The sequence below is a fragment of the Homalodisca vitripennis genome, chromosome 3, assembly GCF_021130785.1.
Source record: "Homalodisca vitripennis isolate AUS2020 chromosome 3, UT_GWSS_2.1, whole genome shotgun sequence".
NCBI classification, from domain to species: Eukaryota; Metazoa; Arthropoda; class Insecta; order Hemiptera; family Cicadellidae; genus Homalodisca; species Homalodisca vitripennis.
Genome location: NC_060209.1, coordinates 98,189,786 through 98,213,723, shown reverse-complemented (window position 1 = coordinate 98,213,723; position 23,938 = coordinate 98,189,786). Strand labels below are relative to the sequence as shown.

The 23,938-nt window shown below is 31.5% G+C and overlaps 1 protein-coding gene across 1 annotated transcript; it reads left to right on the top strand.

Annotated features, from left to right (window-relative positions):
- The first annotated feature begins 22 nt into the window (after positions 1–22).
- Positions 23–12,000, top strand: LOC124357227 (gonadal protein gdl-like). The gene is made up of 4 exons (XM_046808777.1): positions 23–155; positions 8,391–8,551; positions 9,164–9,300; positions 11,208–12,000. The coding sequence occupies exons 1-4, from the start codon at positions 49–51 to the stop codon at positions 11,343–11,345; spliced, it is 543 nt and encodes a 180-aa protein (XP_046664733.1). The 5' UTR covers positions 23–48; the 3' UTR covers positions 11,346–12,000.
- The last annotated feature ends 11,938 nt before the right edge of the window (positions 12,001–23,938 follow it).

Below are 23,938 nucleotides of genomic sequence, written 5' to 3'. Positions count from 1 at the left end.
GGTCTGTAGTTTTGTAATTGTATAATCCCAAGTGATGAAATAACTGAGATGGAAAGTGAAGAAAACTGCGAAATTGGTCTTAGTCCTGAAGACTTACAAAGAAAGCTGTATTTTTTAAATGAACAGTTGCAAGTCATGGCCAAGGATTTGCCACTGTAAGTACATATATTTAAATATTCAGTATAGGCATAGTCTAGTCTCTTATGAAATCTGCTGTATTCATCCATTAATGAACACTTAGAAAAACATTAGCCTTGTTCTCAGTATATAATTCAAGCCTACACTCAGCTTCTCTTGGTAAATTATGTTTTGGCTACGGGCAGAGGTAGAGTACAATAAGTGAACCCAGTTTTTTTTTTTTTTAATGATATTGGCAAATGAGGTTACTTCATTATAACTTTGGAAATCATAAGATTAAAGGCCGAGGTGGCAAATCACGAATTTGACGTTATCAACGTATTTTGCTCATCCTCCTGAACAAAAAATATATATGGTTTTAGGGGGTGCAAATGGCAAAAAAAAAACATGTATTTAGAGGGTATATACATAAATAGTTAAGTTCTTAATGTTTTAATGTTCTGTCTGTGTGCTGTGTCTGTATATTCGTAAGTATTATTTGCGGCTGGGACTGATAGCGTATCTGTTAAAAACGCTCCGGGGCAGAAGTCGGTGCTTCACTAGATATCGTGTACTGTAGTTTAGATCGAGTGAGTGCGTGACGATCATGGATCAACCATTTACTAGTTCGACCAATCATAGTGAATTGGTGTGTCGGAGTGTTTTGTCGGGCGTGTTAACCCTATAAGTGGCAGTCATTTGTGGTCTCAGTGGCAGGCCGTTTTCAGGTAAATTGCCGTGATCGTTAAACTTATTATTAGAAAATATTGTCTAAGTGATAACCTAGCAACATTATATATTTTTGTTTTCTTTGTGAACTATAGGATAAGAATAAATATAATATTTGGTTCCTTACCTTTATTTTCAGATGAATATCATTGTAGATGTGTAAAGATTTTCTTTTAGAAAAAATAATTTTTAAGTTCTACTGTCCGTCACTTTGAAACTACTGGAGCTTCAAAATAATATCAAATTCACAGAATATATACAATTTTAGGTACTTTGGGATTATACCGACCACACCAGTATGAAGAACACAAAAATAGAAATTTTATAGAAACAAACATGATAGAACGAAAAAAACAACTCTTCAATTACAAAATTACAAACTTACAAGCATTTCCAGGTATTGTGATCGGTATTGTTGTCGCTGTTATCTTATCTTTCTCGAGAATCCTGATTACGGCAGGCCGCGCGGCATCACGTGATTTGCACGGTACATCATTGCCTTTCCATTACAATTCAATTTATATTTCTGATTAGCCCCTCTAGAATTTGATATTTTACTGATAGGTACTATCTCGAGGGATGTTTTTCTTTCGTCGACATCAGCGCGGGGGCAGCACCGAAGGTGCTGCCGAAGCCCGCGCTGATGGCCGGAGGCACTCGCATTTTGGGTGGCGGAATGTGATCAAGAATAAAAACAAGTTTTTGAGTGTTTTTTTAATAAAAAGTTTAGTTTGGTAAATGTTTGTTTTTGTTGAATTTTTGTGTTTGGAGAAATGTAGAGGTAAAACACGGAAGTACAACAAAGCGATGCACCAGCTGAAACGGGCGGCGAGACTCTGCAATCACGTTATCTACTAGACGCTCGACTTTGACCTCTGTCTGAGGATGGGGAGGTGTTTGCGATAAGACAATTCCTGTTTTATATTGACGAAATATTGTTCTACGCTAATCTAGTAATCAGTAGAAACGAAATGTGAAATAACGATTCATGTCTGGGTGTGGTCGGTCGGTATAATCCCAAAGTACCCAATTTTATTCTTAACAAATCACTTCCTATACATTTTTTCTATTTACAAGAACAAAAAAGTTAGATGGGAAAAACTAAATCTATGTACAAACTGGTTCTTTTCACTCCAAGTCACTAGAAGGGGCTTGTCTTTTCCTCCCAGTAGTGTAGGGCCTATAATAGTGGCTTAGTTTGTCATAGCACAGTATATTTCGTAAATATAAAACAGGAATTGTCTTATCGCAAACCCCTCTCCATCCTCAGACATAGGTCAAAGTCGAGCGGTCTAGTAGATAACGTGACTACAGAATCTCGCTGCCCGTTCAGCTGGTGCGCCGCATTCTTGTACTTTCTTGCCAAAGTGTCTGTCGAGTGCGTCGCTTTGTTGTACTTCCGTGTTTTACTGTGTGTGTAATAGATTAGTGATGGGTGACACTATGAGAATTTGGGATTTACCCAGGAGCGAAGAGGGGGCCATTCGTTTTTTACAAGATCATGACTTGTTGCCTAAATCTAAAATATGCGTGGCGGTCGGCAGTTGCGGCTGAAGGCGGAAATCCACTACACTCACTCATCCTTGATATTGCTGCATTCTGGGCGTCACAGGAAACCCATTAACAATTAATAATCGTTGTAATTTTGTAATTGAAGAGTTGCTTTTTCGTTCTATAAGTTAATGTTTTTTTCTATAAATTTATATGTTTGTGTTCCTCATACTGGTGTGGTCGGTATAATCCCAAAGTACCCCAACATTTTCCATGACAAACGAATAACCTAAACATTTACCGGTAACACAAACAACGCGATAAACAATAATATACTGACAATAACAGTACGCAGTCGCCAAACAAAACAGTGACGAGACGAGTAGACAGCTGTTCTCTTGTCTGCTGCCAGGTCAAACGAAAACTGTTGAATTCATTTAAGCCAGCAAACATTAGTAACATGAATACACACTATACTATATGATATGTATAGGAAATTTCATGGAGAATACGATAGTTCAAACTAGGCCTAAAAATAATGGACGGTTGCGGAGCAACAGCCTTAAATGTGAAGCAATGGCTGTGACGGCGCTTGCCACTTCGCGGCGGCTTGAATCATACGTCTCAGATGGCGCTTGCCACTTAGAGGGTTAAGAGATTATTTAGTTTCCTGTACATTCAGTGGAACACACTAATAAATGGTAAGTGTTCTCTATTAATGTCCATTTATATACGTATTCATATTAGGGGTATTCATGATTTATTCAGTTTTTTACACTACATAATTGCCTTTCCATAACAATTCAATTTGTATTTCTGATCAGCCCCTCTAGAATTTGATATTTTACTGATAGGTACTATCTCGAGGGATGGTTTTCTTTCGTTCACATCAGCGATGGCCAGCATCTTTGGTCCAGAGGCACTCGTCTCAACTCGATAACAACTAATTAATTTGTAGCTCGAAATTTAAGAAAACATTGTTCAGAATTTGGATTCAAAATTCTGCTCATTTCAGTATTATTTTTCATTTACGTTTGCAAAGATGGCGCCGCATCCGATGACGTCATCACGAGGTTGAATCATGGTCACACAAGGTCACGTGATGCCCTATGTGGATGTAGAACATGGAAATATTGCTCCGCGCTTGAACAGTTGTTCCATTTTTGATGTTCTAGAACTTCGTTATTTCTCATTTCCACCCCGTCAAACCTTATATTGTTTTGTTCTGTAGGACGATTCCAATAAGTTAATAACGCGAAACTCGTATTTTGCCGCTCCGGCCGTTAATGTGATAATTACCATAACTTTTGATATAACCAACTAATACTGATTTTTTAACTATTAATTAATTTGTATCAACTATAACACTTTTTCATATAATAAACGTATTTGGGGAGATTTTAATAAGCAGCCTACATTCGTTGTTCAATTGCTATTATCGAATGGTTCGATGTATGTAAAAATCCTAGCCCTACACAATAAGAGTTATAATAAATTACTGTAATAAGAAGAATCTTGTACATTACAATTTTAAATACATAAATTTTATAACAACATTATGAAACCAACTATGGCCTAAACTAAGATATCAAAGAAACGTTATTATATTTATATCTTGCCCAGCTTGATATCAATAAGTAACCGCTTTTGTGAAATGGAGGAATGAATTCTCCCCATGTGTTACCAGGTGCCAAACCTACTTGTTGAAGTTACTTAAAGGAATTTCGTCACTTATTAGAAATATCTTACAAATTTTCTTCACATTCATCGCCATTTTGAAAGTCTAAAAATATTAGTTACTTCTTGTTGTTTATTTTTTACATATAAATTACTATAACTTGTAAGTTGAAATCATGTACTAAGTTAAATAAATTGTAATATCGAAAATAAATTTGTATGATCGTTATAGCTTATTTATAAGATTATCACTATGAGCATTAAATTAATTGATTTCATTTAAAATATGATCGTTATTATGACTAAGATATGTTGATATGATTTACAAACGCATATTCGATAAATTTATATTAGGTATTGATGATTATACTAATCAATATAAAAATCGGGTCCACTTATTCCACTTATCGTACTCTACCCACGAGCAGGCACAAGCTCTTCTGGCGGCCTACTCAAAATAACGGCTGCAGTAAAGAAGAAGCGGTCACCACCACAATTGAATCATCGATATTCATGATTATCTAAACTACCGAAACCAAATTACCAGTGTAATAAGTATTATTAGGATAAATTACAGTAGGGATCAGTTGTTTTTATATCTTAAAAGTAATAATTTAATAATTATTAAAAAAACTATCTGGGCCATGTGTATTTATAAAAAGTAACAAACAAAACTGTGTAACATTTAAGTAGTTACTGTATACTATTTTGAAGGATATTCAATTCAATTCAACTTTATTCAAGACTCATACAATGTACACATACAGTATAAATACAGAATAGCGTCAACCATTACATTACAATATCCATTTAGTGATTACATAAATCATTAAATAAAGCAGTTTGCCTCAAAATGTTATTGAAATGATTTTACAATCCTGCTACTATTTACAATATGTCATATTAACTACTAAATTGTTGGATGAACTAAGTTACCTCAAAATATTCTTTAAATGAGTATACTGATTTTTCAATTAAAAATGATTTTAACTTTGTTTTAAATATGCAAATTTGTGAAATTTATAGAAACGTTTTTGGAAGAAATAACAAGAATTTGGATCCTATAGCAGTGGTTTTTTTATTAAAAAGTTCTAAGTTATGTTTTGGGATTGATGGATAATTTCTATGGCTAGTGTTATAATTAATCATGATTTGCTCCTAATTTAGGTATACTATCTTCATTTGATTTCACAAGCATTATAGTTTGAAAAATATATAGACCATATACGGTAAGGATTCTTAATTTAGAAAAATGCTGTTTGACAGATCCATTGCTTTCCAAATTTAACATTATTCTAATAGCTTTTTTTTGTTGGTGAAGAATTCGGTCTAGATTTTTTGTTGTTGTAGCTCCATACATGCTTATACCATAAGACATGTGTGAATTGATTAGTGCAAAATAAATAGTTTTCAAGGTTTCAATATTACATACCCTTGACATTTGTCGTAGAGTGTATAGACCATAGGACATTTTATTTACTACATGGTCAACATGTTTATCCCAACTTGAGTGTTGGTCTAATATTAGTCCAAGAAATTTTGAATTTTCTACTTGATTCAGTTTTGAATTTTCTAGATAAATATTTGGCTTTAATTTTGATCTAGTTTGTTTTGTACAGAATGAAATAAAATTCGATTTATTTATATTTATTAGGAGATTTTTAGTGTCTGAAAATTCTTTTACAGTTGTAAGACTTAGAGATCTCAATTTCTTCTTGACTTTTACCTGAAATTGTGATGTTGGTATCATCAGCGTAGAGGCACACTGACCCATCCACCTGTATCACACCCGGCAACCCCCTTAAATAGCAAAGAAATAGAAGAGGGCCAAGTATAGATCCCTGTGGGACACCATGTTTTATAGTTTGAAGGTTTGAATAAAAATGTTGTGTATATTTATATTTGCTGTTTAAATAACTAAAACTATTTTGAATTAGAATACATTGTTGTCGGTTTTTTAAATATGATTTGAACCATTCATGTTCCTTACTCTTAATATTTAAATTGTAAAGTACCTTAAGTAATTCATCGTGGGACACACTGTCAAATGCTTTGGAATAGTCAAGGAAGATTCCAATGACTTTTTCATTCCTGTCAACCAAATTTATTATTAATTCAATGAAATTAACACCTGCAGTTATCGTAGATTTTTGTGGTCGGAAACCATGTTGCTGATCATCCAATATGTGATTACTTTCCAGGTAATCCAAAAGTTGATTATATACTACTTTTTCAAAAATTTTAGAAAACACAGGTAATAAAGATATAGGTCTGTAACTTGTTGGACTATTTAAATCCCCCTTTTTATAGAGTGGAACAACTTTAGCAATTTTTAATTTGGATGGGAAAAGGCCAGATATTAATGATGAATTGATTATGTGGGTTAATGGTTTGGAGATTAGCGGAAAAGACTGTTTAATGAGGGTGATTGGTATATATATCATCAATTCCTGTTGAGAATTTGTTTTCAAAAGCCATTACAATCGCTTTTAAAATTCTTTCATCAACCTCTTTAAATTTGAAAGAAATTGAGGCTTGAGGCGGTTTTTCATGACCCGATTGATTAACAAAATCTTTCTGAATATTTGGAAGCACAAATCTATCAACAACATTTATAAAAAAATCATTAAATATATTACCAACAAGAATTGGGTCTGATATGGATGTGCCATCCCGGACTAATTGTATGTTATCAGTGATCTTGGCGCATTTTGTTGATTTCAGATTTGATAATTTTCCAAGTTGATTTCGACTTATTTGTAGATTTCTTAATTTTACTGTCAAAAAACCTTTTTTTTGTCGTTGTTTATTTGAATTTTATTTTCAATTTTCAGTTGCTTAATTAATTGTTTTAAATCATTAGTTTTCCAAACCCTATATGTTTTCTCCAATTGCGCAATTTTTTCCTTTTTAATCTTTACATCATCTGAAATCCAACTATTTAGGTTTTTCTCTTTTTCAACAGATAATAATTTAGGAAAGCTAATTTCAAAAACATGAACAAATATTGAGTAAAAAACATCATACTTAGTTTCTACGCTAGCCTGGTAAACTTCTAACCAATTTTCACTAAGATCCTTTTGACTGTGTTTTGGGATGCTCATCGAGTTTATGTGACCAATTATCTGGAACAAGGCGTGACGTAAATTTGTCTCAATACTCTAAAACACCTCTGACGTTGAGGTTGTTGTGTAGAGGCAGCCTCGAGCCAATAATCTTGCAATACGACAATGCTCGTCCACACACTTCACATGAAACTGAAGAGGCAATGAGAAATTTAATGTTTGAACCAATAACACACCCTCCCTATTCTCCCGATCTAGCCCCCTGTTATTTTTATTTTTCCCGCTACTCAAGACAGATCTCAAGGGTAATCACACTTCAGACGATGCAGTGAAAGTAGCTATTTTGTCCTCGATTTGAGAAAAATCTGAAGAATTTTTCAGTAACGTAATAAAAAAACTTGTTACACATTGGGAGAAATATGTTAGTCTTAATGGTAACTATGTTGAAAAATAAATGAATGATTGTGATGCTTAAGAATTGTACTTTACTTTTCACCCGATCTCGCTATTTCATTTCGTTAGCGTTCTGCAAGCATGTGTGCACTACTTTTCAGGCTACCCTTGTACTCAGCGTATCTTTCTGATTTTAATCATTTATAGATTCCATCATAAGCTGTATTTGGATGTCAATACATACAATATTTAAAAAAACCTTGGGTCAAAAGACTCGCCATGAGTCTTTAGCTAGTTTTAGGGTTAACAATACTAAAACTGAAAACATACTTTTTCTTTGAATCAAGTAATTATTAAATATTAAAATAGTAAGATTATTAAATTATTCAATATAAATTTAGATATAAGATTGATTGGATTAAGATTCTCACATTAATTGTTTGTTCAGTAAGATATCTCAACTACCTTCTTACTAAACAAGTTTAAGGATTATGTTATACCACCTTTTAGAGGTGTAACTATAAGGTAGGTTAGACCCACCCATTAAGAATTAAAAAAAAGCAATAATTGTATAACAGCAATTGAACTTGGTTGAAATACTACATCACTTAAATGTTTTACTTTGATCTATACCTACAAAATGTATTAAAATTAGATTTATTCTGAACTCCCGATGTGGTTTGCTCTTCAGTCAGATTCATCCCCTAAAAATCAAGTCCTAGTTACGTGCCACTGCCATCAATGTTTGTTACAGCCTAATATGACTTTTTTCAACTGTCTTGAAAAATACGAAATTATACATATGAGAAATAGTGCTCTACAGATATTTTGTTGGGTAAAAAGAGGCTGTAAGGACTATAAACCACAATGTTGTTTCAAACAATAAAAGATAAGTAAACAGTCATACTCATGTTTCAGTAAATATCAGCAAAGACTTCCCAACGAGTTACTGTGTGGTCTAGCTGAATCACTTCTGGATAACACAGTGTTTGGTATTGTAGACAACTTGATGGATATCCAACATGTGACAGAGAAACAGCTTTTTCAGCAACGCTTGCAGTTCTTGAATAAACATACTCGTAAGTGAAGCTCATTTTCATTGTTTATCAAAGTATATAATACAAATAAAGTCAAATTAATTATTAAGGGATTTAAAATCATATACAAAGCAGAATAAAATTTACTTGAACATGAATTTTATTTTTCTTAAATATTTTACGAAGTAAAAGTATATTAAAATAAACATTTGAAATATTTACAAAACAAGTTAAAGGGGTTATTTAAAAGAATAGTAATATCTGAGGATAGATTTTTTTTCAATAAACTGTTTGGGTAATACAATTTCAATTTGTCACCATTTATTTGAAAAAATTGTTGAATAATATGACATGGCTAGATTTTTATTACGGTTTAAAATAATTAAACAATTCTCCAAAGAAAAATGTATAAATCGAAATAATGTTGCATGTTTGACAAATTTCACATTGGAATGTGGATGTTGCTTTTCATTAGCTACATTTCTGAAATAGTTCTTAAAATCTTACAGTAATCCATATACTTTACTTCTGATACCGTTTGAAAACTTTATAATTGAACACAGTTTTTGAAGGTTACAATTTTAAGTTATGTCAAATTACATTATATATAGCCTAACTCTGATTTGCATAACTTATGAAAAATACAATTTCCAGTGGCAATGCAAGAACTGGCGATGGACACGAGGATGGATGATGTCACAAAGACAAACCACCGTACCCGATTACAGGCTACTCACAGGAAAGAACTCCAGCTCTTCGATATGAAATTAGTTAATGAATTAGATAAAAAGGTAAATATATAGTCTTGTCAGAAACATATTACTCTATACTATATTTTATAATGTTCTTTATTGTACTTTATTTAGTGCCATAATTTTATTAATATATCACTTTGTTTTGATGGAAATGTAAATACTGAGTTGTTTAGAGGGTCCAAATTTATTTCACCAATTTTGCCTTGGGTTAATTTATGTATTATGTATAAGTTAGCTAGTTTATTTGCCATTTCAGCTATTTTTTGTTACAAAAAAGCAATCAGAATAATTTACTAAACTTCACTAGAGAGTTGTGCTAGCCAACATTAAAAAATCTTTAACCTTGTGAGCGTCCATCATATTTTGTAAAATGCATACCTGTTTTATAAGGTTTTGCAGACTATCCTTGTAAAATTTATATAAAAGCTAAAGAGTAACTTAAATATAAAGTATTATATACCAATTTTTTGCAAAGAACTGTGTTTTCTCACTTTGTAACTATGAAGTTAGAAAAAACAAATTCTTAGTTTAGAAATTAAAAAAAATTAACAAAAAATAAAAATAAAATCTATATTTGCAATAAAGTGTATTTGAAATACTACATACATTCAAAATTCTGGATAGCCAAATTGTAGGAAATTTTGTCCTGAAGACAAAAATGTATAATGTTGAACTGTTTATATAAATAATGTATTTTTATGAACAAGTGCAAATTTGAATTCTTTTCCTACTCACCATAGTTATACACCAACACATTGATATAACAATATTCTTACTTTCTATATTATACTAAATATAAAAGCAATACAACATTTAGAAAACCTACTTGTGGCAATTTTTGCCATGAACATAGAAATATACATTGCTGTAAGTATATTTCGCAGTTCATAATATTTATGTATATAGAGGAAACTCAAAATTATGATTATCTTATATGGAAAATGTAAACAATATTACCCGCCATAATATCATTTCTAACAACTAGCAACTACATAAAAACAAATTGAAACTAAAACAAGGACAAAATAGATTACAAACAGTGAAATTTACACGTTCGTATCTGAGCAACAACAAACAATACAAACTCACTTCGCTGGAAACAACATCTGATGAAAATGATGTAGATCAATCTTTGGTAAAGAGCACGAGAAATCGAAAGACCACTAACCATAAAGAAAAACATGGGCTTTCGAACGGTATGGGTTATAATGCGATTTGATTAGTATTAGCGTCAGCAAAATGAGTTTTAAGAAATGAATTTTTATCATCAAAAAGTGTTTATTGAAAGTCCGAGTAGTCAAAGATATTGATGATGGACGCTTAGAGGGTTAATTATTTACACTTTCCTGCCTCTATATTTTGGAAATATCTTCTTTTTTTTTCAAAAAAATAGAAGATAAAATGACAAAATGTGATTACATAAAGAGGTAGAGACTTTTACGCTTATGAAACTAGATGAAGGAAGAACTACTGGACTAGGAGACACAGAACAGTAGTGTATGAACGTAGTTCAATTTGTCGAAATAGTTTGCCGGAAACGTTTAAAACTTGTCTAAATGGTGTTTTGGTCTCAGAAGCGTTTTAAAGTGTAGACGAGTTTAAAGCAGACAACAGGGAGACCACATGATTGGCTAACAGATCCCAAAGCTATAGGTGAGGAATTAGGGATTGAATGAGAAACGGGTGAATGAAATATTTGGTATGTCTGAATGAGTTGCTGTAAAGAGTTAATGGCAAAATTTTAGTTCAATCTAATTAATTTGATGATTACAATACAGTGATTACATTGTAACTTTTTCAATAGAGATTTATTATTATTGTGTTATACATGATCAGCCTCTCCAGAATATTGATCTGGTACATGATAGGTATTATATCTTACCCATTCAAGATTCAACAAGATTCAAATTAATTTTGTTCATTACAGTATATGATTGTTGCAGGTGTGTGACCAGCAGAGAATCCTTGAGATGGCTGGAGTACCAGGGTTTGAAGTCACCAATGATCCTATCAAGATCCAAGTTCAGATCCGTTTATTGGATTTTATCCTGCGGCTCAGTCAAATGCAAGTTCCCCCCTAGCAGGAGCTATTGATGGCCTGCAACTAGTTCTTGCTTGCCATCAATTTCAGTGCTTGTTCAAAAACAATCAGACAAAGTATCACATAATTCAATATATTGTGAGGGAAATTCTTTGTGATTGTTGGACCTGACTAGGAAGGTTTTGGACTGATGTTATAAACGAATACTATATGGAATAGTTATACTATGTATTATTGTGTGTATCATTCATATATGACTTAATGGGAATAACATTTAGGATTTTAATGATTAATTTTCTAAATAAGATATGTTTTTACGTAACCTATTGTAAATTACGACATGTTTTTATAACAAATGATGCTGTAAATAATAATGTACCACTAGATGGCGTTATTACATGCCTAAATTTATTCCATGAATGTTATTGGAGCTTCACATAAGCCATTTAAGTATAATTGTATAATATTTACTGTTCTAAAATTACATTGATTACGAGTGTAAAATATACATATATGTACATGAATTATTTATTCATATTTTAAATTAAGTATTTGTTGAATAAGTTGCAAATTTTTGCAATTATCTGCTCATTCATAAATAATTGATAAAATAGAACTTCAAGTTTTCATACATATAAATTAATGGATGTTACAACTGTCAATGTAACTTATTCATTACATTACATTATCCTTTAGTTAAAAATGTTTTATTGCCCTGAAATCCTACAAATTGATAGTTTATTTAAATTTATTGTGGGTTAACAGCGGTGCTCAAACTGTAAGAGCACTAGAGGCCAATGTTATCTTGTTAATGGCATAATTTAAACCTGATATCTATGGTACTTGTAAAAAGATACTTATCATAGAAGTTTCAAGGCAGTGTTTGATTTAATTTTCATCTGGATTGCTGCTTCGGTACTTTCTATAGTACCATAATTTATTTCATTATATTTCCTTTTATTTGCTTTAAACTCCTCATTAATCTTGAAACTGCCACATTTCTCTCAGTAGTACAGTGTTCAGAAAACGTTTATTCTATTCAAACAGGTGGACCGAACCCCCATGCACTTCAGTTTTCAGTACACTCCGAGGTATTCAAGAAGTTTGACTAAGTTATGTACAAGGCCTTAGAAGACCAGAAGATTGGTTCTTTGACACCCAGACACACCTCTTCATCCTTCCTGATCCATCTGGTACCAAATCTGTGCTCTGTTCTGAAAATAGGGGCCACCCTGCTACCACATTTAGCACTATAGTATGATCATCTGAAAAAGGTGAATGATCATGAGCGTATGTGAGTTTTTCTAGCCATTGATTACACTTATATGTCGAGCCAAGTAGCTTACAGTACTATGGGCCATCTTACCCTTCACGAAAAGGTGAAGGGGGAACAACCTGTTCAAGGCTTCTCTAGAGCTGTCGTAGAACTGGAGTGCATGGCTCCACTAATGCCATTTATCCCAGTTATTGCTGAATTGCGCTACTTGACAAGATGGCTAGCTGTAGATGATAATTGGCCTAGTAATGGTCTTGTGAAGGTAACAATCTTAAGCACCATACCCCAGGTTCTACTGCAGAACTGTCTGCTAGTATGGAGGGTGATCACTGTATGATAAGAGTAGTATTTTCAAATGCGGTTTCTGGGCCAGCTCTTTATTGAGCAGCCCGCACAGATATTTAGCCTCACTGTATAAGGATACACTAGTACCTAGGGACCAACCGAGGCTGGAAATATAGCTTTCTCCAGTGGATGACTAGTAAAATAACCTCTCAATCCTGGAAATCAAGCTACTGAAGGATTGGGTTGTGGATTTTCTAGGTTGATAGGATACTGTTCAGATGTAGAGGTGAGTTTACAAGAACTTCTCCCCTAACATACTTATCTACAATCTGTTCCATATGCTAAATAGAAAGGACGATAAATGTGTGGGCTGATATTAAAACTGATACACTACTATAAGGATACACTAGGGACCGAGGCTGGAAATATAGCTTTCTCCAGTGGATGACTGGTAAAATAACCTCTCAATCCTGGAAATCAAGCTACTGAAGGATTGGGTTGTGGATATTCTAGGTTGATTGGATTACTGTTCAGATGTAGAGGTGAGTTTACAAGAACTTCTCCCCTAACGTACTTATCTACAATCTGTTCCATATGCTAAATAGAAAGGACGATAAATGTGTGGGGTGATATTAAAACTGATGCAAGAATGGTAGCCAGCCCTGGTAATAAAAGTCATCTGGACCCCGTCCATTGTTGGGTATGTGTACAAGGACAAAACCTGACCTAAAATCAGTGAGTAAGGAAAGTGAAATCAAAATAAGCCCCTGCTAGAGCTAAGAGCTAGAAGGATCCTTTCCCTTCCAGAAGAATTGAAAGGTTTGAAGGAGTTCACTCCCTAGCACGCTTTACTTCGATTCTTGACCCTAGAGGGTCAAGGGATTGGTTCCTCAGAGGGAAAACTATCTTAGTGTCCGCAGATAGTTTGGGACCCCGGAAGTAGGTTACCAAAAGAAGGTTGATGATGTGTATGTACCCTCCCGTAAAGTAACATTCAGCTTTTCTCAAAAGACTAATAGAGTTAGTATGGTCTCTTTGGAGGGTTTATCATAACCCAATGTTGTGGGAGTCAATTATATCCTCATGCAGAAATGTCTGTGATTTTCGCTTGGACTCGCTGAGCTCTTTATTATATTCAGTTAAAGCAGCTTAGTATTTAGCCAACAGACCTAGACTTTAGGCTATGTTAAGAGCTTTCTGGTTTTGCTCTCAAAGTATTAAGTTTGCTGTTTTACCAAGGCACATTGCACCTTGCTATTTGTTGTTTCTGTGAGTAGCTTTTGCGATAGGTTAGAAGGATAGCACCATGGAGGCTGTCAGTCTTTTGATCAATTTGATATTTCATAATGGCCTCACAATATGACACTTAATCAGTCAGTTGTGAAAATGTTAACTGTTACGCAAGACCCTGTAGTGTTTGTCAAAAGAATGTGGTTGTCATTAGAAAACAATGGTTCACTGTGCCATGGTACTATATTATACATGAAAAGGCAGTAATTGTAGGGAAAGGTGACAGTATTGCCCTTGTTAATTATCATTACATTATTACTAATAGTATATTCGCTGACTCTCAGCCCAACAGTTGATGTCCCAGCTCTCCCACACCAGATGTTGAACTTGATTATGTAAGGTACTCCTGTCACCTTGCAATACTGGATGAGGTAACAACATTTTCCAGTATCTTTTCATTCAATACATCTTTTATAGGACTTTAACATTTTTATATTAATGTTATAATTGTGTATAGTTAAAAATGTTGTTAAAAAATAGTAAATATATGTTTAATGGATTTTTTGAGTAAAACAAAGGGTAAATTTAAAGTTTCCCCATAGTTATAAATATTTCATGGATTATTAAAGTGTTTGTTTAGTGAATATCTAGCAGACTTACAGATTTGTTTGACATAAAAGAAGTATTGAAACAGTGATGTAATAAAAATTACATGGTTATGGAACATTGACATATTCCTTGTAAGTAAACTGAAAAATAATTATGTAGTATAATTTCCACATGTTTCATCAAAGTTATAGTTGTTAAAGATAATTAAATCTTTCATACAATTAAATATTTTTAACTTAAAATTTTTCACACAAAATTCTGAGCTTTTTTAGACCAAGAATAAATTTATGATTTATATTGTAGTAATTAAAATTATAGGAATTAACCCAAATCTTAATGGAGATAACATTGCACAATTGTCCAAATCTGACACTCTTTTTTAATTTGCTGTATTTTATTAACACTACCATAAAGAATAATTATAGTTTTAATAAAGTTCTGAAACTTTGTACTCATGTATAGAAATATATTCACTGAGCATCAGCGAAGCCTATCATTCAAAGGGCTAGACAAATTTCATTTATGTTTGTATGTCTGTCCACACTAAATTTAAAAAATGAATGAACCTATAAACTTGAAATTGTGCATGAAGCTTCATTTCTACATAGGTAACACTGAGTTTGATGGTGGTGAGTGTCACTCCATGAGATTTGACTGAGCATTAGAATATATACTTACTCGTACATTGATCTTATATGGCAAGGAGAATATAGCAGAATGAATAAATTTGCTAACAAGCTGAGCACAACCATACGAAATTTTAAAAAGTGACATATCAAATATAGCATCTCTGTACAATAAAGAGAAAATATAATAGAATTGAAAGTCAATGACTAAAGTCGGTGAAAAGATTTGATTATAACGCACTCTTGCATTGTAGTCACATGTACTGTTATTATTAAACACTGCTAATCAATGAACAAAAATGTGAATGTATCATGTGACAAAATGTCTCAAGAAGGATTTTATTTGTAGACTAAATTTTGTATGAAATTTCATTTCTACTTAAACAACAATGGGTTCAATTCAATTATGGTGCATGTCAAACAATGGAATTTGAGTGAGCATCATTGAGTCCATCACTCAGTGGCCTGACACAATTCTCCTTTTTCTTTTCTGCTATTTACAATAATGGATGTAAATATTTCTTTTCTGTATGAATGTCTATATGTCCACTGAACATCTCATGTATGAAATTAACTGTAGACTTGAAATTTTGCATGCAACCTCAGTGAAGCATGTAATGCGATACCTGGTGTAACGTACTTCTACCTTGTAACCATTTTAGAAAGTCTAGTTTCTTTTCATTTTTATTACAATTACTTATAAATATTGTTTTGTATTTAGTTTGTTATATAAATATACATATATACCGGTATCTATATATATATATATATATATATATATATAATATATATATAATATTATATATATAAGTAGATATGAATATGGGGTTTTCTAGCTCACTTTTGGGACAGACGGTAAATCAATGAAAAATACTGTTTAAAAGGACAATAAACGAATCTGTAACTCACGAATGAAAAATTACCGAATCTATAGCTGTTTGCTTCTACTTTCTTGAGCTGTCAAATCAATCTATTTGAAATGTCTCGAATAAACGAAAAAATCTTCTACTCTACAAAATTGACGGTAACACAGTCTTTATCTTTAATAGTCTTCTTTCCAGTAACAACCAAGTGTAATTTATCATGTTTATTCAATTCTTTAATCTTTTTTTCATCCAAAAACATTCAAAAGTCTGTTCGGTAAGTGTACTTTAATTATCTTCCAACTCGGCAATTATTGTAAACCCGAATTTATCTTTTATTTTCTCCAAAATTCAAAATTTTGTATTTCTTATTTTCTTCTAATTCATTCAACTTCTTATATTCTTTAAATCTTAGCTCACCAACTTCATTTAATTCCTTTAGTAGCTCCATTTACATAGGAAAAAATTTGAGTGAGTCAAGTTTCACTATTTAGTAAAATATCTTTTTATTAAGGAAAATTTGCCAACTTTAAGCTTAAAAGTTTATAACTTTTCCTTAATAAAAAGATATTTTACTAAATAGTGAAACTTGACTCACTCAAATTTTCCCTATTTAAATGGAGAGGAAAAAGGTGTCATGTCCATACTGCAAAAAAGACATTTTTGAACACCATTATGATAGACATTATAATTCTAAAATTCATCTAAAAAAACAAAGGCATTTATGAGAAAGAATTGAATTATTTGAGGACTTGGGCTAAAGAAAATCAAATTGTCGATCATGAAAAGATGTACAATATAGAAAAAATTGCGTGAATTAAAGAAAAACTTTAAGGAAGATAAAAAAGATCTCAATCTATTTAATGATGAAAAAATTCAATCAATCGCTGAAAAAATTGTCCATTGAAAACAAACGATAAAACTAAGTCTGAAATGATCGAAGAAATTGACAAAACTCTTAACGAAAAACCTGAAAATATCATAGACGTTGAAGTTTTATCCTCAATACACAGTCTTTTCAAGCAATACATTTTAACAAATTTAAACGATAATTCCATGTCAATCATTTTATACAGGATGGAAGAATATTGAATGAAATTCTAAAAAGACAGCCAAATGACGAAGAAGAAATCTTTAAAATTCTATCTGGGAAAAGGCATATTTCCCTATGAATTTATCGACAGTATTGAAAAACTTGATTACACAGAAGAATTGAGAATTCAGATTTCTATTCACTTTTGACAGACGAGAGCATATCTGAGAAAGATTTTCAACACTACTTAAATGTTTGGAACAAATTAAAAGAGAAAAATCTAGGAAATTACTCTGATCTCTATAACATTCAAGATGTTCTATTGCTCGCTGATATCTTTGAAAATTTTAGGAATATTTGTTTGAATTGCTATAAGCTTGATCCAGCACACTATCTAACAGCTCCCAGTCTTGCATGGGACGCTATGTTAAAGTTAACTAAAATCGAGCTTCAACTGATACACGATTACGATATGTATTTAATGATCGAAAAAGGTATTCGCGGAGGGCATTTCTCAATGTATTTAAACGATATGTGAAAGCAAATAACAAATATTTAAAAGATTTTGATAAGACAAAGCCCGAAAACTATTTACTCTATCTCGATGCTAATAACCTTTATGGGTATGGCCTCATGCAAAGTTTACCATACCGGCGATTATCAAGTGGATGGATCCTAAAACATATACAAAAGAAGAGTGGCAAGAAACAATTTTAGAACTCACTGGCGACGAAGATTATGGCTATATTTCTCGAAGTCGATCTTGGATATCCAAAAATTTTTACACGAAACATCACAAGGATTTACCTCTTGCTCCAGAACATTTTTAAAAACAAACTTTGCACAACTCTACTGGATAAAACTGAATACGTAGTTCATTCCGAGAAATTTGAAAATTCTATCTGGAACAAGGAATGGTGTTAAAACATGTGAATAGAGTTATCGCATTCGATCAGAAGCCTTTTATGAAAGAATACATTGATTTTAAACACAAACATGAGAACCAAAGCTACAAGCGACTTTGAAAAGGACTTTTATAAGCTGATGAACAACTCAGTTTTTGGAAAAAATCTATGGAAAATGTGAGAAACAGATGTGATATTAAGCTTGGAAATGAAGAATTTTTCAATGAAACAAGCTAAGAAAACAAATTTCAAAATGCTTTAACATCTTTGACGACAACTGTATAGCGAGTCACATGTACAAACAAAAGGTTAAATTTAACAAACCGATTTACATAGGATTTTCAGTTCTCGACCTCTCAAAATTGCTAATGTACGAGTTTTATTACAACAAATTAAAGAAGTTTGATCCAGATTTGAATCTGTGTTACATGGATACAGACAGTTATTTCTAGAATTGAAACGAGATCCTTTTAAAATTATTAAAGAAAATATAGATGACTTTGATACAAGTGATTATCCAAAAGATCACGAATGTTTCACTACTAAAAATAAGAAGGTAATAGGGAAATTCAAAGATGAGTTAAATAGCGAAGTTTTAGAAGAATTTTGTGGTTTAAAGGTCTAAGATGTTACTCGTACAAATATCTAGACAAAAATCCAGTTAGGTGTAAAGGAATTAAGAGAAGCGTTGTAAATAAAACAATAAATATCGAAAACTTGAAGAGATGTTTGTTCGAAGATAAAGAAGAATTTAGGGAGATGACAGTAATCAAAAGCTACAAACATGAGTTGTACACAGTTACCATAAACAAGCTGGCACTGAACGCTAAAGATGATAAGAGAATTGTCCTAGAAAATAAGATCGATACAGTACCGTATGGATATAAAACAGATATTTTAGAAGAGTTAAACAAACTTGGAAACTTTGATATGTAAATGGAAGATGATTTGATTCACTGCCACAAATGCAAGAAAAAAACGAAAAGTATAGATTCAAAAATCGTTCAAACTCAAAATGGATTGTATAGAATTGCTGCAAAATGTTTCAAAAATGTAAGACAAAACAAGAGTAAGTTTATAAAGAATCCAAATCCAAAACCTGTTAAGCAAGAATTGAAGACTAAAGATGAGATAGAGATTGAAGCTCGAGAAATTCATGCACCAGTACGAAAAAAGTTTAAAAGAGAGAAAAAAATTATAACTTTAGGAATTGACGATTTATGGGCAGCAGATTTAGTTATAATGTCTAACTATTCAGATCAAAATGATGGATTTAAGTATATGTTAAATGTTATTGATACTTTCTCAAAATATGCTTGGTTCAAGAGCTATCAAAAGAAAAAACGGCAAGGATGTTTCAAAAGCTTTCGAAGATATAGTAAAAGATGCTATAAAGATCGGGCATAAACCTCCGAATCTTCTTCATACAGATAAGGGTTTAGAGTTTAAAAATAAAGAATTTAACGATGTTTTGAGAAAATACAACATTAAGATTTATCATACTGAAAATGAAGAGAAATCAAGTATTGTAGAGAGATATAACAGAAAATCAAAATGAGAGAATGAAAGTAATTTTTGAGATTAATAAAAACTTTAAATGGATCGATATTCTTCAAAAAAATCGTAAACAATTATAACGATACAGTTCACAGCACAATCAAAATGAAGCCCAAAGACGTAGATAAAGATGCAGAAAAGGAGTTATTAGAGACCGTTTTCAAGTATATTCCACCAGAAATTCACACAAAAACTAAATTTAAAGTCAATGATCATGTAAGAATTGTTAGTAAAAAAAACAAACATTTTCGAACAAATATAAGAACAATTGGTCAAGAGAAATCTTTGTGATTTATCAAATTAATAACACAGATCCTGTAACTTATAGTATAAAAGATTTAAATAATGAAGAAATAACCGGAAAGTTTTATGAATATGAATTGAGAAAGTCAAAGATTTTTTCTATATAAATGGAGCCCAAAAGAAATGTTCAATGTGCAAGGAAATAAAAGGTTTTGAAGAATTTTATAAAAATAGAACTAAAAAGACGGATTTGGACATTATTGTAAAAGATTGTCATAATAAATATCATAAAGAATTGTAACGATAACATGGAAAAATTAACTTTGGAAGAGAAAGAGTGTCACATTTGTAAAGAAATTAAGAATATTTCTGAATTTAAATAATCGACATTATAGTAAAGATAGAAAGGACGCTTTTTGTAAGGAATGTGCTAGAAGAATTTTCCGAGAAAGTCGAAAGAAAGAGACTCATTGTGAATGTGGAAGAATTCTTCAATGGTTACCTAGTTATGCTAAACATTTACAAACCAAATATCATAATTCGAGAGTTAACATTTTCATCGTGTAATAATTTTTTCTATATAAATGGAGTCTCAAAAGGAAATGTACAAAGTGTCAAGAAGAGAATAGAAAAGACTGTTATTGTAAGGATTATACGTTAAAATGGACAAATTAACTTTAGAAGAAAAAAATTGTTACTTTTGTAAAGAAATTAAAAATATTTCTGAATTTAATAACTGGCAGTATAGTAAAGATAGAAAAGATGCTTTTTGCAAAGATTGTGCTAAAAAAATTTTCAGCGAAAGTTTATAAAAACGAAATGCCTTGTGAATATGAAAAAAAGATTTTACAATGGTTACCTAGTTATGCTAAACATTTACAAACCAAATATCATAATTCGAGAGTTTAACATTTTCATCGTGTAATTTAGATATTCTATAAATCAGTCGAGATTCTGCCATATTTGTAGTAAAATGATTTCCGTTGTATAAAATATTCAAAGATTCTTTCATTTGGTTGTAGAGATTTTTACTATTTGGATCTCCATGTCTTAATAAAATTTCCATTTTCTGGGTAATCAATTTCAAGTTCTTTCAATCTTTTCGGTATTTCTCTCTTTTGAGCTCTGATAACGTAATAAGGATATTCCCACATGTGATTCTTCTTAATTAATACAAAAACATGGTGTTTTTTCTTAGCAAAATCTTTACAAACAAGGTCTGGTTTCATTAAGTCAATTTTTACACTTTGTTTTGCGATTATTTCCGTTTTTATTTCATCTTTAATTTGCAAGTGTTTAACTTCATCCTCTAAATATTTAATCTTGTTTTCAAGTTTGTACTTGTAAAGATATGTTTGTTTTCAAATCTAAGTTGATTATTGAGTAGGTCTACAACTGACTCCATTTAGATAGAAAGAAATTTAACTACTTACTTGCAATCTTAAATAAATTGTTGTTTTTACTCTCAATTTTTCAATAGATTTCCTTCAGAGTCTTGAATAGTCAGAACGATTTTTGAATTCTTTTAATATTTTTTCTAATTGGAATATAATCGATTTTCATTTGGTTTTTCACTGATTTTTGATCCATAAGCAACATTTGGGAAAAAAAGTGTACAAAATTTCAGATTCTTTGTGTAAATGTTCGGTATGATTTTCAAAACTAGGTTCAACGAGATTGCAGTGCACTTCAATTACATCAAACGGTCTAAATTTTGGCGTTTTATTTCCTAAATATACCTGATTTGGCTCAATAGTTTCTTGAACAAACCCTAACAAATCTACAATAATTGCTGAAAACATTATTCTTACTGGTGATTTTATTTGAATTTTATTAGAGAGATAATTTTTTTTGCATTTCAAACTTGTTTTCGTCAAAGTTTAAAGATTTTTCTGATTGTTTGAATGTTTTCAGATAATTTTTTAAGGGAATTTTTTATTTGATCGAAAGTATAATATCCTTTGTTTAAACCATAATATTTTGTTATGTTCTTCTCACTAAATCCTATACAATAAGGAGAACTTTCACTAATATTTATTACAAAATTGTCAGAATAAAAAACCGCTTAAACCGATAAAATAATTTGATTCTTCCTCTAAGTGTATAGGATGTTCCAAGTTTAAAAATAATTGAGAGCTTTCTGAAGTCAACTTGAACAGCTTCATTTTCGCAAGCGTTGCTTCAAGATGAAAATCTTCTATTTAAATGGAGAAATTTTTTTAAAACAAAAAAGATCAAATAAAGCTTCAAACTTTTGAAGAAAAAAAGAAAGATCAAACCAATCAGATTGTTAATTGTTGTTCAAGTGGATGTGGAAAAACAACTTTATTATTGAATTTTATCTACAATAGGTTGATTCCTTATTCCAATTTATACGTCTTTTAGCAAGTCTTTGGAACAAGACGCATATAAAAAATTTACAAGAAAGATTTGAAAATATTGAGAAGAACTTAAGTAAGAAAATATCATATTTTTATAATGCTTCCGAGGACATAGTTCCATTAAGCGAATGTAAACCGAATTCTTTAATCGTTTTTGATGATTGTATTTTAGAAATCAAGACGTTATCAAGGAATATTTCGTAATGTCTCGTCACAAAAATATATCCTGTATCTATCTTTCCCAATGCTTTTCAAAGGTTGATAAACAAGTTATTAGAAATAATTTGAATATGTTGTGTGTTTTTAAGCAAGACGATCACTATTCGAGAAAGATTTACAACAATTATGTGGGATCTGATATGAGTTTTAACCACTTTAATGAATTATGTGATAAAATTTGGAAAGAAAGACTATGGATTTTTAACTATTAATCTAACTTTGAAGCCTAAAAAATGGTAAATATTTGAATAAGTTTTCTAATATAAATGCTGCTCAGTGGTCTGACAAATCTACTTGATAAAATATTTGTTACAATTATTTTTACATTATCTTTACTTTTTTATTTACATTATGAAAATAACAGAAAAACGGTAAATCTGTTCACGTTTTACGTTCCACGTTTTCACGTTTCGTGTTCACGTTTTCACGTTTCGTGTTCACGTTTTCACGTTTCGTGTTCACGTTTTCACGTTTCGTGTTCACGTTCCACGTTTCGTGTTCTCGTTCTCGTTCACGTTCTCGTTCACGTTCTCGTTCACGTTTTACGTTCCACGTTCACGTTTTTACGTTCCACGTTCACGTTTTTACGTTCCACGTTCACGTTTTTACGTTCCACGTTCACGTTTTTACGTTCCACGTTCACGTTTTAACGTTTCCACGTTCGCGTTTTTTTTTACGTTCCACGTTTCACGTTTTACGTTCCACGTTCACGTTTTTACGTTTCCACGTTTCAAAATTTTTCCTAAATAAATGGTGAACGTAACTTCTGAAGAAGCGAAAAAACTTGATCAAATCGAAAAGAAAATTAATCAAAGAATTTAAAGAAACAGATTCGAATTGATGAAAAAGAACAAGAATTTATTCAAAAAAATCAATCAACCTGTAACTTCTGCAATAAAAAATGTTGAGGGCAAAATTGAAAATGTTTTAAGCGATAATCAAAATTTGATGAATTTGGTTCCAGTTGTACGACAATTTGCCGATATTTCAATTCCAGAATCTGAAGAGTTTGAATTGCCAAAATTACCATCTTCAACACCATTTAGACCTCGAATCATTGAAGACTCTACCATAGTTGAACCAATAAGTCCTGGAAACAACAGATATAATAATTGGTGAAATTGGTAAAAAATTCCTTCCTAGAGTAAAAGATGATAAATTTGGTTTGTATTGGGATAAAAAAAAGAAAAGTTTTTATGATTGGAAATTTACCCGTTAATTTTGAGCATAATGATATCATTATTAATGAAAAAACATATGAAGGAACTCAAGGTTTATGGAGATTATTAACAGACTATGACGCTCCAAAAGATAATTTATATTCTGAAGAAGATTTGAAAAAGTATACAGAAATTTTATGGGAATCTGACTCAATTTACAAAAATAATGATATCCATCTACTAAGA